This window comes from Microtus oregoni, unplaced genomic scaffold (assembly GCF_018167655.1).
Source record: "Microtus oregoni isolate MIOR12 unplaced genomic scaffold, Mior012 000062F_ref0000492, whole genome shotgun sequence".
Lineage (NCBI taxonomy): Eukaryota > Metazoa > Chordata > Mammalia > Rodentia > Cricetidae > Microtus > Microtus oregoni.
The window spans coordinates 10,924,645-10,939,816 of NW_024543872.1; the positions used below are offsets into that span (position 1 = coordinate 10,924,645).

At 43.5% G+C, this 15,172-nt stretch overlaps 1 protein-coding gene across 1 annotated transcript; it reads left to right on the plus strand.

Moving 5' to 3' along the window:
- The first annotated feature begins 756 nt into the window (after positions 1-756).
- LOC121439556 (profilin-4) lies at positions 757-7,192 on the plus strand. Its single transcript, XM_041640070.1, has 5 exons — positions 757-782; positions 964-1,175; positions 3,133-3,270; positions 4,133-4,238; positions 7,129-7,192. Exons 2-5 carry the CDS (start codon positions 1,059-1,061, stop codon positions 7,155-7,157), a joined length of 390 nt encoding a protein of 129 aa, XP_041496004.1. The 5' UTR covers positions 757-782; positions 964-1,058; the 3' UTR covers positions 7,158-7,192.
- Positions 7,193-15,172: the final 7,980 nt, after the last annotated feature.

Here is a 15,172-nt window from a genome sequence, read left to right on the forward strand (position 1 = left end):
AGTTAGGGCCTCGGTCTCCTGGACGCGGCCCCACGCGCCCCACGGCCACGAGAGGCGACAAGAGCGCCCGCGCCCACCTCGTCGGGTAGCACCGGGGACCGCGGCCCGCAAACCTGAGCGGAGGCCGGCCTCGCACTAACAGGCAGCTGCCACAGCCAATCCGCTTTCGTCTGTGCCCTTAGGTTCCGCCCATGCCCCTAGGCTCCGCTCATGCCCGGCCCTGGCGGAGCTTTGACTTCCCAGTAGCGCTGGTACCCGGTGTTTAGCTCCCATTCCCCAGGACTTCGGATTCGGTTAGGCTGCTCGCTCGCCCTCAGTCGCCTCTCCGAAAGGAGCGGCAGGAGAGGGGCGATAGCCATGCTAGGTCCCTGGTGAACGAGCGTTTGTGGCGGTTGACTCTGGTGGCAGTCCACGGGCAGGAAATGTAGCCCTAAAGGACATCCAAGGTGGTGGTAGAGCTCGGGGTCTGTTGACCCAGTGTCTGTCTCCAGCGTTGATGCTGGTCAAGGAGGAATGAAAGGAGGATCTTATTTAACTCGGTTGTTCTCCTTATTCACTGGCTATGACGTTCTTTGGGTAGCTGGTTGCTTCTTTTTGTTTTTACTTTATTTGATTTTTATTTATTTACTTGTTCATTTCTGCGGGTCTGAGCATTGAACCGAGGACTTTACATTTCCCTCTCTACCATGGAGAGACAGGGTCTCTCTGGCCTTGAACTTGTAGCCTCCCTGCCGCTAGGGTACCTGTGATGATAGGCATGGATTTGTGTCTTTAAACCCCAGGTAATTCTCATGTAAATTATTTCATAGCTAAAAATGTTGAGGCTCTGATTTTTTTCTTCTAATTCCGCTTAATAAGCCATTCTATGAACTCTGGTTTTCCATGGTGTTTTGTTGTTTAATTCTGAGTATTGGTGAACACTGGATGGCAGACCACCAATGTCACTCTTCCAACGTTTTAAAGGTCACCCACTGATACTAAAATTGAAGCATCTGAGGCACTTACATGCTCATACTTGGAGGCTTCAACTGCAGTTCCTGGTTCAGAGCTGAGGAAGCATGAGTCATTTACAAAACTTACTGTTAGACACCTTGCTGGGGACAAAGCATGTGGACAGTGCCGCCCTCATCAAACTCCAAGAAAGGAGCCTGTGTATGACATCACCAGGATTTAATGTAAGAGGAAAAAACTTTATAAAAAAATAGCTTTCTAGGTTAGCATCCAAAGTATTGTTTTTTTTAACATGTCATCTTCAGATATGTGCTGTGAGTGGACAATGTAAAGAATATGAACATGTTTCAACAATATCAGAATTTATTGAGTAATGATAAAGGAACAGTCGTTTCCATGGCATCCACTTGATATGCCTGCTTTCCTTGGCAACCATGACCGAGATGAACACAGGCTGTTTAATTCCCATCTGAATTATTAATATCAACTCTTGGATCACACAATAATATGTGTGTGTACGTATACATGCAACCATATATATGTATGTATGGTTCCAAATGGCAATAAAGATCACTGCAGAGTTCAAGGGTTCTCATAAGTCCTGAAAAGAAGGGAAGTTAGTAGAAATATCATAGATATTTGACAATAGATACCGATAAATTAACAGAACCAGAGCCCCGAGAAAGAATCTGGAGAAACTTTGGTGAGTGGTTAGGCTCCTTCAGATCCCAAGTTTGAGAGTAAAGCTGCAGAGCTGAGACAGCTCCAGGGCAGAAGGGCAGGGCTGGGTCCAGACAGATCGGCAGACAGATGGACAGATGGGGCAGGTCCAGGTCAGTCGGCACCAATGCCACCTCCGTGCAAACTGTTTACTTCTCTGTGGAGTCCGGGGAAGGGAGTTACACCCTTGCCTTGGTCTGTTGTATATGATATTTTTTGGGCTTGGTCTTTCTGATATGGTTTTAATATGCCCATATGCCTCCACTTTCTCAGTTGGCGCAATCTTTCTCCCCTGGGAATAAGTCGCTTTTCAGTCTGTGTTGTGTAGGTGGTACTGGACGGAAGTGCTATTCCTGTGTCCATCCAGGTGTGGAGTCGTCCTCCATCTTCAAATGGAGTCTCTTCGAACAAGAAACACTGAAAAACTGCTGTTTTACAAAGCATGGAGTAACAGGGCAAGGCCCAGCCTGATCCCACATGGTCATTATACCTTGTTTCCGTTCATTCCTGCCCGCAGTGCCCTTCTCTGTACCTTCTTCCGCTTCAGCTTGATTCCTTCTGTTTTCTTCTCGTGTCCTATTTCCCACCTTCTTTAAGAGATCTAACTTCCCTCTTATGAGCCCCACAATTTTTTTCACCTACAGACGCACACATCAGCAAATATATTCATACACATAATTGTAAAGATTTGTTTTTATTTTTATGTGTATGTTTATGTACCGTGTGTATGCAATGCCTACAGACCAGGCTGGTCTTGAACTCACAGAGATCCGCCTGTCTCTGCCTCCCAAGTGCTGGGATTAAAGGCGTGCGCCACCATCGCCCAGCCATTAAATCCACATTCTATATGTAAAAGAAAATGTGCTAATTGTCTCTCTGGGTGTGGTTTATTAACCCTTAACACAATGACTCCAACTGCAACTATTTTCCTGCAAATGTCATTATTTCATTTTTCTTTTTTTCTCCCTCTGAAATAGAGTCTCATTCATTGTGTAGGCCAGGCTGGCCTCAAACTACAGAGATCTGCTTGCCTCTGCCTCCCAAGTGCTAGGATTAAAGGCGTGTGTCACCATGTCCAGCAATGTCAATTTCTTTATGGCTGCATAAAATTACATTGTGTACGTATACCACTTTTTTTTGTTTACTCTTATATTGGGCAGCATCTAGATAAGTTCTGTGTCTTGGCTATCGTGACTACTACTCCAGTGAACATGTACATGTGCCTATCTCATCCTGACATGTTGAGTCAAAGTCCTTTAATGGCTATCCTCTAATGCAAATTTATGAACAGTGGAACTTGAGGTTCATGTAATGGTGACAGCTCACGAGTGCCTTTCTTTTGTCCAGTCATTTTTAAAAAGTGAAAACCATTCCCAGCCTTCAGGTCATTTTAAAAGGTAGTCAACCAAATTTACCTGGCCAGTGGCCATGCTTCTTACCTGTCCTGTTTAACCTCTGCAGGTAATGCCAAGTGATGTTCGAACACTTGTGAATGGATTTGCCAAAAACCCACTGATAACCCGAAGGGAAGGCTTGTACTTCAAGGAAAAGGATTACAAATGTGTCCGGGCAGATGACTATTCTCTTTATGCTAAGAATGTAAGTATTCAAGATTCGAAGACAGATGGGTAAAAATCTTAAGAATTTTACTTTGGTTTTTTTTATCCCTCCTCATGCTCTCTGCAAAACATTACTAGTAGCCTTGAGTTGTTGAAATAGCACTCTAGTGCCAGGAAGTGTGTGTGTGTGTGTATGAAGCTGTGAAGTGTGAAGATACTCATAGAGGCTGGGGATGGACATGAAGAGCAGAGACCTTGCCTGGAGCGTGCAAAGCTCCGGGCTTGGTCTCCAGCACTGAAGTGAATTAAAGAAGAAGAAAAGCACTTCTGTCCAAAAGTATTCTTAGCCAGATATCCCGGCTGTTAAAATATTCCCTCTGGACTCTGTCAGCTGAGCTACCTCTCCTGATACCGTTCATCCTCCAGTGCTATGACTTGCTTGTCTTGGGTCCTGAAACCCAGTGTGGGGACAGCGAGGGAACGAAGAAAGGGCAGAGACACGGATACAGACAGTAAAGCTGGGATCAGGTGGGGTGTTTACATGCTTTCCAAAGTTCATATACCTGTTAGGCACAAGAATGTTAAATCAGACACAGAGGTAGGCAAGGAAAGGTTATTACTGGGCTATAGCCCAGAATACATAGTTAAAGGCTCTGGACTTGCAACGTTCCAACCTCCCCACAGTCAATATACTTTCCAGGAATTCTTCTTCACAATACATGCAATATTAGTACAAAAACCTGAAACTTTTCAGAAAATACTACTAAATTTCTCAAAATAATGGAAGATTAAAATACAAGTACAAAAATACAAAGAAGTCAGGAAAAAGGTTTTTTGTTTTGTTTTGAATGTGTCTGTGGCTCAGAACAAAGCCAGAGCGTTCTATGTCCTTCCTCACCCAGGAGAACACTGGTGTGGTGGTTGTGAAGACCCATCTGTATCTTCTGGTGGCCACTTACACTGCAGGCATGTATCCTAGCGTCTGTGTGGAGGCCACAGAGAAGCTGGGTAAGTTTGCCTCCCACTGAGGCTTGAGACCCTACTCAGACTAGCCAGGGGAGAAAGGAGGAATTTATTGGAGAATCCGAGGATGACACACTCACACACACAGAAAGTGTTGAACACCGGGGAGCCGTGGGAAAGGCAAGTACCCTGGATAGGAACACTGCTCGACAGCTGGCAGTCTGTCTTGTCTCTGCTTCTTCGTGAGTCAGCTTTGCCCTGTCCCATTGCAAGGCAACTGCTTCCTTCCCTGGCTTGGTAGCACCCTGATTTGTGTCATGGTTTACCCCTACCCCCACCCCCACGTCAGTAAGCTGTGCAAGAGAGATGCGCAGGGGAGCAGAGAGGAAGCAGGTTAAAAAGGAATGTTAGGGGCCCACTCTGGAGAGGTGGAGCCATCTTGGTGTGTAGTGTAGTCTCCTTCTTTGGTTTACAATTGGGGAAAATAAAAATTAAGATTTACTAGACAACTAAAGCGAGGTTTGAGCATAGCAAATGGTAAATGGCCTCTCGTGACTCTGTAGATGCCGTCCTACCTGCCAGAAATGCATCCTGTCCTGCCCACGCCCCTCACATCTGGTTGGTACACTCCTCATCGTCACTGAGGGTCTGGGCAGATTGGGATGCCTCTTCCACTGTGCTGTGTATTTTATGCACACCACTGCTGTTATTCCCATTGGAGCTCTTTGTTGATGTGGACTACAAACCCATTACAGCAATGCCATCTTGATCCCCCCCCATCTGAGATCTAGCACAGTACATGATTTTGAGTAGGAAATTACTGTATGTTTGATAAATGGAGATGCGAATGACTTCTACCTAACAAACCCAGGGCAGTGCCAGTGAACTAATCTCAAATGAATGGGTGAGAAGTTAAGTCCTAGAAAAGGAGGCCCAGTTTCAGCAGAGTAGGAGCAGAAACCAGACAGAGACCTATAATTTGAGCTAATATATCTCATTAAAATATCTATAATGAAAGTAGGAAGGCAGGCCGCTAGGTTTTCAATAAACCAGGCTTTATTCTATTGGCTCAGAACCAAGCTAATTCCATAGGGAAGGTCAGAAAGTTCCCTGGCTTCATTGTAATGAAGATTCTCTGACGACTTATTTATTTATTTATTTATTTATTCATTCATTCATTCATTCATTCACTCACTCAAGGCTACAAAAGACTCCAAAAAATAATGCAGCTGGCACAGCGCCAGTTAGAACCCACTGTTATAAGAAGGGACCAGCGATGTTAGAAGTGTTTGGATAGCCTAAGGGGTGGGTCAGGCTGCTACCATCAGCTGACTTGACTGTGCTTCCTTCATTACTATGGCTCTCTCTCCCTCCCCTCCTCCAGCCTTCTCTCTCTCTGATATAGGGTTGCACTGTGTACCTCAGACTGGGATCAAACTTGCAATCTTCCTGCTTTAGCCCACTAAATTCTGGGATTACAGGCATGTGCTAGTATGCCTCCAATTGTGCTTTTCTCTATTAAAAAATATGTGATTATTGCAGAAGATTTGAGAAATAAAGAATCAAGGTGATTAATTTTTTTTTTAACCTCTGGATGTAGACCATTCACCTGTATTTAATCCGCAGCACATAGGAGGAGTGGGCAGATCTCTGTGAGTTCACGGCTAGAATAATCTGTATAGCTAGTTTCAAGCCAGCCAGAGCTATATGGTGAAACCCTGTTTCAATTGTTTTTTAAATATGGAAGATTCCAACAGCATGACGTAATAGCAACTTTAAGGAGTCAATAGGCAGATAACCCTGTATTACTCCACACAATCAGTCAGGTTTATTTTTAAACAACTATATTGGCAAATTGTGTGTGTCAGTAAAATGTTAGCATCACTAATTCTAAATTATCAGTTTTTAAAAGTTAATATAAAATTATTAAAGAACTATAATTATTCCTTAAACTTCCTGTGACTTAACCTCAAGTGGAAAACCAAATGTCCTAGCTTCTTCACATGAGACTTGCTTCTCTCTTAACTAAACCCACATGGATGTAAGAATCTAGGCTCTGTGTTTTGTCATCTACATGGAAAGAAGTGATGGTTCATGGTTTGGGTATTTTGTTTATTCTCATTAGAATATCATCTAAGACCAGTCCTATAAAACAGAAGAATATAAAAAAATTCGTTTTTCTGAATTTGCCTGGCAGTAATTCTTATAATAAGTTAAGTTTTTAAAGGCCTTGCTTTTTTTATTTGTTTTCGGTTTTTTGGTGTTGTTTGTTTTGTTTTTTTTTGTTTTTTTGTTTTTTTTGTTTTTGAGACAATGTCTTGCTATGTAGTACTGACTGGCCTAGAACTCAACATGCATATTAAACTGGCCATGAACTTGCTGCTTCTAAGACCCAAGTAGTGGGATTGCAAGAGCGTGCCACCATATCTGACTAAAAGTCAATTGCCAGTACAATCCTGGTCTCCCCCTATCTCTATCTGTCATGGCTGCAGTAGAGCCATGGTTCTCAACCTTTGGGGGCTCAAGCAACCTTCCACAGGTTAAGAAAACAAGTATAATTTTTGCTGAGTGAAAAACAGTATTTTGTTTTTTTAATGAAGGAGCAGGCAGCAGGCTCTACTGTTCCCTGAGCCCTCCCCCACCCATCTTCCCTTGACAGTTGTGTGTGCCATCATTCTCTCCAGAGCAGCTCCAATGCCCTGTCACTATGGAGTAGAACCGAGGATTGCATACATCTGACTCCCCTGCTAGGCACAGACCTCCACAAGAACAAGGCCTGTGTTTTATCCATCCTGTCTGTCATCCTTGTAACTCCAGTACGTGGCATGGTACCAGCACGTGGTAGTCAGCCAACGCTGCTTATTGAGAAATGAATGAATTACATTGTAATGTCAGTTCACACTCACAAATTATCAATGTGCTGGGTTTCTTTCAGGAGACTATCTAAGAAAGAAAGGAAACTAAACCGTTGGACAACTAGTGAAGACAACTTTATTATTTTGAAAGAAAGTACAGACCCTTAAGAAAAAGTATTTTGTGCTTAAAAACACTGAGTGGAAGACAAAAACAAAGACTGAGTTAAGGAACATTTTTCTTATTTCAAGTGTTCATCATCTCTCACCGGAAGGACCTGACCAGCTCGTTCCTTTTCTTTAAGCATTGCTCACTGACTTGAAACCCGAGTGCATTAACGATTTTTCATAGGACAAGTCTGCTGGGAGTCTCGCCTCCAAGTCCCCACACAACCTGCCAGATATTCCAAGAATACAGGCCCTAGTCTCCCCGTGTGTGGGCCTCACGCACATCGAAGTCAGAGGAGAGCTGTGGAGTCAGTTCTCCTCGTCCACCATGTGAGTAGTGGGACAGGGACCTGGGTCGTGAGGGCTGCTGGCAAGTGAACCCACTGAGCCCTCTCACCAGTGTCCCTGACCACTCTGTACCCAGACCGAGTCAGTGTCAAACCACCTTAAAAATTAAAGTATTGCTTAGAAAATCCTCTCATTTTCAAGTGTTATCTCACAACCTTTCCAAGAGCTTCCTGCCAATGCCAGCAGGTTAGGTCTGAGGTTAGGTCCTAAGAGTCACCCATTTGTTCTTCGTTGTCAACTTTCCCACTGAAACCATTCATCCGTGTGCTTGGTTTGTGAAAGAGATAAGTTCAAAATTCATCTCTTTCCTGTTGAGCAGCCTACCAAGTGCTAAGTAGCAATGGCCCAGAGGTAAACGCCTGGTCCTCTCGACCACCGATGGCTTCCCAGTTTATCAGGATCACGTAATGAACCAGCATGTGTCCAGGTATGAAACCATGCCAGAGCACAGAGCTTGGTGCAACTAACTGTCCCATGAAGCTGCTTCAGGGCTTTACAAGAATCTGAAACTGGCATTAGAAGCGAGTTTGAGAGAGGAAGCATAGAAGAGGGCAAAGAGCATGCCAGGATAGAGGACAGCATAAGAGAGCCCCAGAGTCAGGGAGCCTCCTGGCATGTCAGGAATGGTGAAAAGTTGGAGAAGTGGAAAACAGTGTGTGTGGATATTCCACAAGAGAAAAGGATGCCTCCCAAAAGGGCATCAGCAACTGTGGACGATGCTTTTATAATAAATAAATATAATAAGTTTATGCTGGGGATGGAGCTCAGGGATGAAGCACCTAGCATGCCAGAAGACTGGAGGGCCAGCCTCAGTGCTCCTGAAATTTTAAAAAAATACATGTAAATACCCTAAACTTAGTCTTCATCTATTAAAAATACAAAAGCAGACATATTAAGAACCTGGGAAAAATAAGACACTCATAGTTTTTCACTAAATGAAAACTACTGACTTCATTTTTATCCAGTATTTTTCAATGTACATGTTTATTTAGCATCAGGTTGTTTCTTGAGTGTCACTAAGATTCCTTCAAAAAACACTATCAAATCACTGCATATCATTTAATTTAAATATATATTCTGTGTTAGAAGCTTTAGTTTTTTTGTTTTTTTTAAACATTTATTTATTTTATTTATTTATTTATTATGTATACAATATTCTGTCTGTATGTCTGAAGGCCAGAAGAGGGCACCAGACCTCATTACAGATGGTTGTGAGCCACCATGTGGTTGCTGGGAATTGAACTCAGAACCTTGGGAAGAGCAGGCAATGCTCTTAACCACTGAGCCATCTCTCCAGCCCCTAGAAGCTTTAGTTATTTCCACTTTTTGTTTGTTTTTGTTTTTGCAGACAGAGTTTCCGCTGGGTAGCTTTGCAGCCTGTACTGGAACTTGCTCCGTAGACCAGACCAGGCTGGCCTCGAACATAGAGATCCACCTGCCTCTGCCTCCTGAGTGCTGGGATTAAAGGCGTGCGCCACCACCATCTGGCTAGTTATTTCTACTTTTTTTTTTTTTTTTGGTTTTTCGAGACAGGGTTTCTCTGTGGTTTTGGAGCCTGTCCTGGAACTAGCTCTTGTAGACCAGGCTGGTCTTGAACTCACAGAGATCCACCTGCCTCTGCCTCCCGAGTGCTGGGATTAAAGGCGTGCGCCACCACCGCCCGACTTCTACTTTTTTTTTTACATCACTAATAATACTCAAAAATAAATTTATAGCTTCCTATTTGACTATATACATAGATCTTCCCACAGGTTTGTGATTGTCTTCAGTGATTTCTCCTTGTAATTTAACACACTGACATCTGGAGTGTCTAAGTCAGGATAACTGTGCACCTACCCCTAGGCTGATAAACTGCAGTGACATGCAAGGATGAAACATCCGGGTGGTTCGCCAACAGCCAATGGACAGCCTTTCCTGGCTACTTGACCACTGCACTGCTTGGGACAGACTCTCCGGTTTCTTCCTATAATTCTCATGACAAAGTTGCAACTGTGCCCAGCTGTATAGAGAACCAAAGAAGTGACTCTTTGGCAGTAATTGCACAGTATGGGTAGAAACACCTAGAGAGCACGTAATCTTCCCAAACGAGTCTCCAAACTAAGGATGTTCTTATCATGGTAGGCACAAAATCTTTGGGAGGCCCACAGTGGCATGGATAGATTAAAGGGTTCCCTACCCCAGATTCTTTTCTTTGTGTCAGGGGAAGAAGGTTGAGACAGGGTTTCTCCATATAGCCCTGGATGTCCTGGAACTCCCTCTGTAGATGAGGCTGGCCTGGAACTCAGAGAGTCACCTGCCTCTGCCCCCCAAATTCTGGGATTAGAGGTGTGTGCCACCACATCCGGCTGCGCCCCAGGTTCTTAACTCCTATGTGTACTTTCCTAATACTATGCTGCTGAGATTGAGGGCTCGTATCAAATCGCTTTTCTTTCCTCTCCCATCCCACCTCCCGTCTCCAGGATATAATCTTGACCATCCCAAGCCCTACTAAGCTACACTGTGCTAAAGGAAAGGGAAACACTAGATACAGTTAGATCCAATAGCCCCTCATCCTGTGTGATGAAAACACCACCAGCTGTGCACTGGAGTCCCGTGAGAGGAAAGCAGAAAAGCACCAATGAGGTGTAGACTGGAGATGATGGCTCAGCAGCTTAGAGCACTGGATGCTCTTCAGACGACCTGAGTTCAATTCCAAGCACACACAGGGCAGCTCACAACCACCCAGAACTCCAGTTCCAGGGGATCACTTGAACTCACACAGACAAGTTAAAATACATTTTTTTTAAAATAAAAGAAAATCTTTGTAACATAATTCATTGAGGAAAAGAGGGCTTCACACTTTTCCCATCAATTATTTCTTAAATTTCAGAGACAAAATGATTGTCTCAAGATGTGTGAAATGATTACTTGATATGAAAAATGAGAAATTCTTTTCTTATAGAAGGGGTTTTTATTTTATTAACAATGAGGAACATTTTTGCCAATAAGAGTAGTACAAATGTTTCTCACAAGTGAATTAAGTATACAGCATCTAGGTGTTAACTTAAAATATGTTTAAAGCATATTAAGTAAATAAATTTTAGCAAAAACTTTTATCGTAGACAAAATGTGTTAAAAAAAACAACATTATTAGTATTGGGATCCCTCCTGAGTATATAAGTTTAAACAGAGTGTTTCTAAGTGACAATAAAGGAGATACAATTGACAATCACTTGGTAAGTCTTCAAAAGTGTTGTCTAATTCTAAAACCCGAGAGCCTGAATGACGCATCTAACTGGGGAACAAATCGTCTATTGAGTGGGTGGTCTCCAAATCTTTGCCACCAGCAAAACTGGAGCAAGGCTTAATTAAATTGTCAGCGAATAGAGCAGTGAAGACCATTTCCTTTTTAAAGTAACTTCTTTTAAAATTTATTTTTATTTTATGTGCATTGGTGTTTTGTCTAAGTGAGGGTGACAGATCTTGGAGTTACAGTCCTGAGAACTGGTACCTAAGAAGAGAGCCAAAACAGATAATCTACAGAGGACAGGAATGAAGGAGGAAGGAGACTCCTGGTTCCTGAGATTTGCCTCATCAGCCTTAAGGGGTAGTACCATGGAGAGAGTTCACGTAGTACCTGGGAGCCAGGGACAGTCCCGCAGACAGGAGAGCTAATGTTACTGGTTGGTGACTTTCTCTTAACGTTTCTTGAGAAAGTCTCAAGTCTTTTGCTGTTCCAGATAGTGAGTCACCTGAACTCGATTGTGCAAGGAGAGAAGTTGCTGCCTCAGGGTGATTCAGCAGAACTGTGCAGGACCTTTGGAGTTGCTGGAACCCTCCTAGAAACAGGAAAATTAATCCTTCCAGCTCACTTTTCTATCAAATGAGCAGCCGTGGCTGTGGCCGCAGATCAGGGTTTCTGGACCTCAAGAGATATTCCAACATATTCTGACAGATGAGCTCTGGGCAAAAGATGGAGGTAAGAGGATTTTAGAATACAGACCTTTACTTAATTAGCAACTGGGAAATAACTAGGTAACCCTAAATTTTGGATCATCCCAACAAGGGTAGAGTTCCACACACTACCTACTGATCTAGCCAGGAGTCAGTGAACCTTGAAATAGGACAATCTACGTAACACAAAGGGTGCCACAGGGCCACCCACTGCTTTGTGATGGTCTTTTCTGTTTGAAGACAAACTACTTTAGCCAGTTCCTTCTCTCCACTTTTGGTCCTTTTCTTTTTCCACAGGAGGTATTCAGGAGGAGTTGATGAGATGACCACTCCTATGGACTCGAGTGGCCTTGATGAGGTATTGACCCTCTCCCAGATCCCCATCCCCCACACATCAAATAGAGCTTTTAGTCACCTGGCACATCTGGGTGCTGTGGCTCAGGCTTGCAAATCCTGCACCATGGGGTTTGCCCAAGGCACAGTGAGCATAGTCCTATCAGGCACTGTAACCTGTCCCCTCCTTCAAGTACTTTCCCCAGTTTTGAAGACTGCCTCTGTCCATCTTCTCTCCCCCAAAGATTTGTACTGCCTTCCTACCAACCACTGCAGCCATCCCAGAGCTACATACAAGATGGCCACTCCTTCCTCCAAACATACTTTATCTTCCCAGAAGAGAGATCCTTCCATGCTCCTTCCCAGAACTGAACAAGCACTGAGAGCTTGGTTGAGCACAGGAAGTACAGATAGCACAGGGAGGAAATGGACATCACAGCTTCCCCCAACCCTGCTACAGTTCAAAGACACATGACTTCCCTCAAGAGCCCAGTTTGTATGACATTAGATTCCGAAAATGAAGAATGAGCATGCACACCCCCCACACACACCAATAATGATGACATGGGCCCACCAACTCATCCCTCCAAAGCATGCACAGCCCCATAGTAAGTTGGGACTGTAGTGACAGATTGTAGGGTGAAGCCCTGTGGTTAAAATACAATGATTAATCTAGATTTCAACTTTGTGGGATTTAGGTCACCATGGAAACAAATCTTTGACCATATCTGCAAGGGATTATCTAGACTAGGTTAATTAACATTAAAAGACCCACTAAAGACCCACTCTATCCATGTGTGGTATTATTCATAAGTTATCAACCCCCCCCCACACACACACAGAGTGGATGGGGTGAGGATACAAGCACAAGTATTCATCAAGGGATCCAACATTTTGAAACAGTAATCCTTGATAAGAGTGATTAATACCAGTGGCATCAGTCAGAGGTTGAAAAGTTTCTGAACCCCATAAGCCTCTCCGCTGATGCAATAATCCAAATCTGACCAAACCAAACTGAAATAGAAAAAGCCCAGGTTCAATGGATACCAATGCTACCTGATGACTTTCCAGGCCCCTAGAGAGGAGATGGGGAAGACCAGAAAACCAGTCTGTGATGTCTCCTTGGGAGATATGAATTAACACTGGAGGCTTCTCACTCTTAAAATGTTGTCAGCGCACCCAATCAGATCCCTTGCTGATAACCCACATCTCACAGAACAGTAGACTTCTGGAACTGGTACCATTAATCTAATCTCCTGCCCTTTGAAAGCAGACACTTGGAGCACAGAAAACTCGTTATGGTAATCTCGGGCAGTATTGACTATGGCTAGCCATACTTGAGAAGTTATTTTTAGGCATTGAGCTCCATTTCCCAATGCAAATGGGCATACCCTGTACTCCTGCAGTGTGTCAATCATTCTACCCTCCTCCATTGGCTGAGAAGGACCTCTCTTGTCAGATGGACCAGGTAGCCCTGAAGATTCAGTGAACACTACAGGAATGTCCCTGTCTCCTCAACTGACTGCTATGTTAATGGAAGGATTGGAGATAAACACCCATTATGTATAGTTTGTCTGTTACCTGCATAATTAGCACAAATAAGTATATCAAGGAACAGATCTGCAGCATTCAGGTTCCCGAGTCATTCCCCTCGCCTTTGTCACACAAACCCTAAGCTGTCCCCAGGTGTTAGGATTCGCTGTCTGCTCCAAAGGCCTTTTATTTCCCAGAGGCATCTCAGCAGCTGAAGCAGGAGAGATTCCTCTTGCTCATGTTGGATTTTTATCAGTTTGTATGGGATCTGTAATCTTTTATCTTCTGTGGCTGTTATTCTTAAAATATGGGGGTTCCCCCTGCCCGGCGGGCTCACGGAGCAGCAGCAAGCTCCGGCGGGTCCCCAGCGGTACTGGGCGCCGGCTCCAAAGTCCGGCACCCAAGTGGTGGCAAAGTTCCCATCAGCGGGAAGCCATGCGGCAGAATTCCCAAGGTGCGGTGGTTGTGAGCAGACCCATGGACACAGAAAGTAGCCATAAAAGCATTTATTGAGGGAGAGAGGGAGAGATAGAGATAGATAGATGAGAGAGAGAGAGAGAGAGAGAGAGAGAGAGAGAGAGAGAGAGAGAGAGATAAAAGAAAAGAGATAAAAGGAGAGAGAGACAGAGAAAACAAGCACGCACACCAAGGAAGCAAAAAAGGAAGGGGCAAGATGGCGGCGGGCAGGTCAGAGGTAATGGGAGTGGGCGTGGCTTGTCCCTTAAAGGGACGGGAAAGCATAACCTTGGCCCTAACTTAACACTTTCCCTGGTTTTACACGGCCTGACCTAATTCTGCACCCCTCCCCCCCATAATCCAATGTCTTTTAGCAGCTGCTGTCCCCGTTTCATTGGGATTTAAAGATTTCTAAAGTAAAAGTTAGTAAAGCATTATCTTCGGGGTTCCTGATATCCCCTTCTGCTTAACAAGCGTCTTCTTTATGTTGCGATTAGATTTTTTTTTTCTAGTTTGTGTCTTTTGTAGCTTAATTTCTGTTTACTTACTTTAAATCCTAAATAATTAAGAGAATCTCCTCTTAGTATTTTTTCAGGAGAGACCTATAATTCCCAACAGGGTAAATTTTTCTGTACTGCACTAAACATTCTTTCCAAGGTATCAGTATCAGAAGCAGTCAACAATAAAATATGGTCTATATAATGGTAGACAATAGACTGAGGGAATTGTTTACATACCACTTCCTGTGGGTAATTTACAAAATACTGACACAAAGCTGGGCTATTTAAAAGTTTTTTAAGGAAGTACTTTTATTGATATCTCTTTACAGACTAGGCTTTATTATAAGTAGGTACTATAAAGGCAAAATTTTCTCTATCCTGTTTATGTAAATGAATTTTAGGCTGTAAAGATCCCATAGGTTAAATTATCTTCTTAATAGCTTTTAGATAAGTGAATATTTTTCAGGTTCTTTGATTACAAATACAGGAAAATTCTAAGGACTGGTAGTTTCTTTGATGTGCTTAGCATCTAACTGTTCTCTATCAGTTCCTCAAGCGCCTGTAATTTTCTTTAGTTAAGGGCCATTGTCTTACCACACAGGTTTTATCTCCTTTTCTGTCCTTCAGGTCTATAGTTTAATCCACTTCACAGTTTGCTCCACCTGAGATAAGTTTTCAGCATCTAAAAGCCAAGTGGAGAGCTCTTGCAAAGGCCAATTGGGACTTTAAGAATTCTGAAAAGTTACAGATTCCTCAGCTTTAGCTTCCAGTGGGCCTGAATCTCAATGTCATTTACTTGCAATTTTAGCTTTGGCCTCACATCATTAATAACAGTTTGCCAAAACACCTTTTTAAA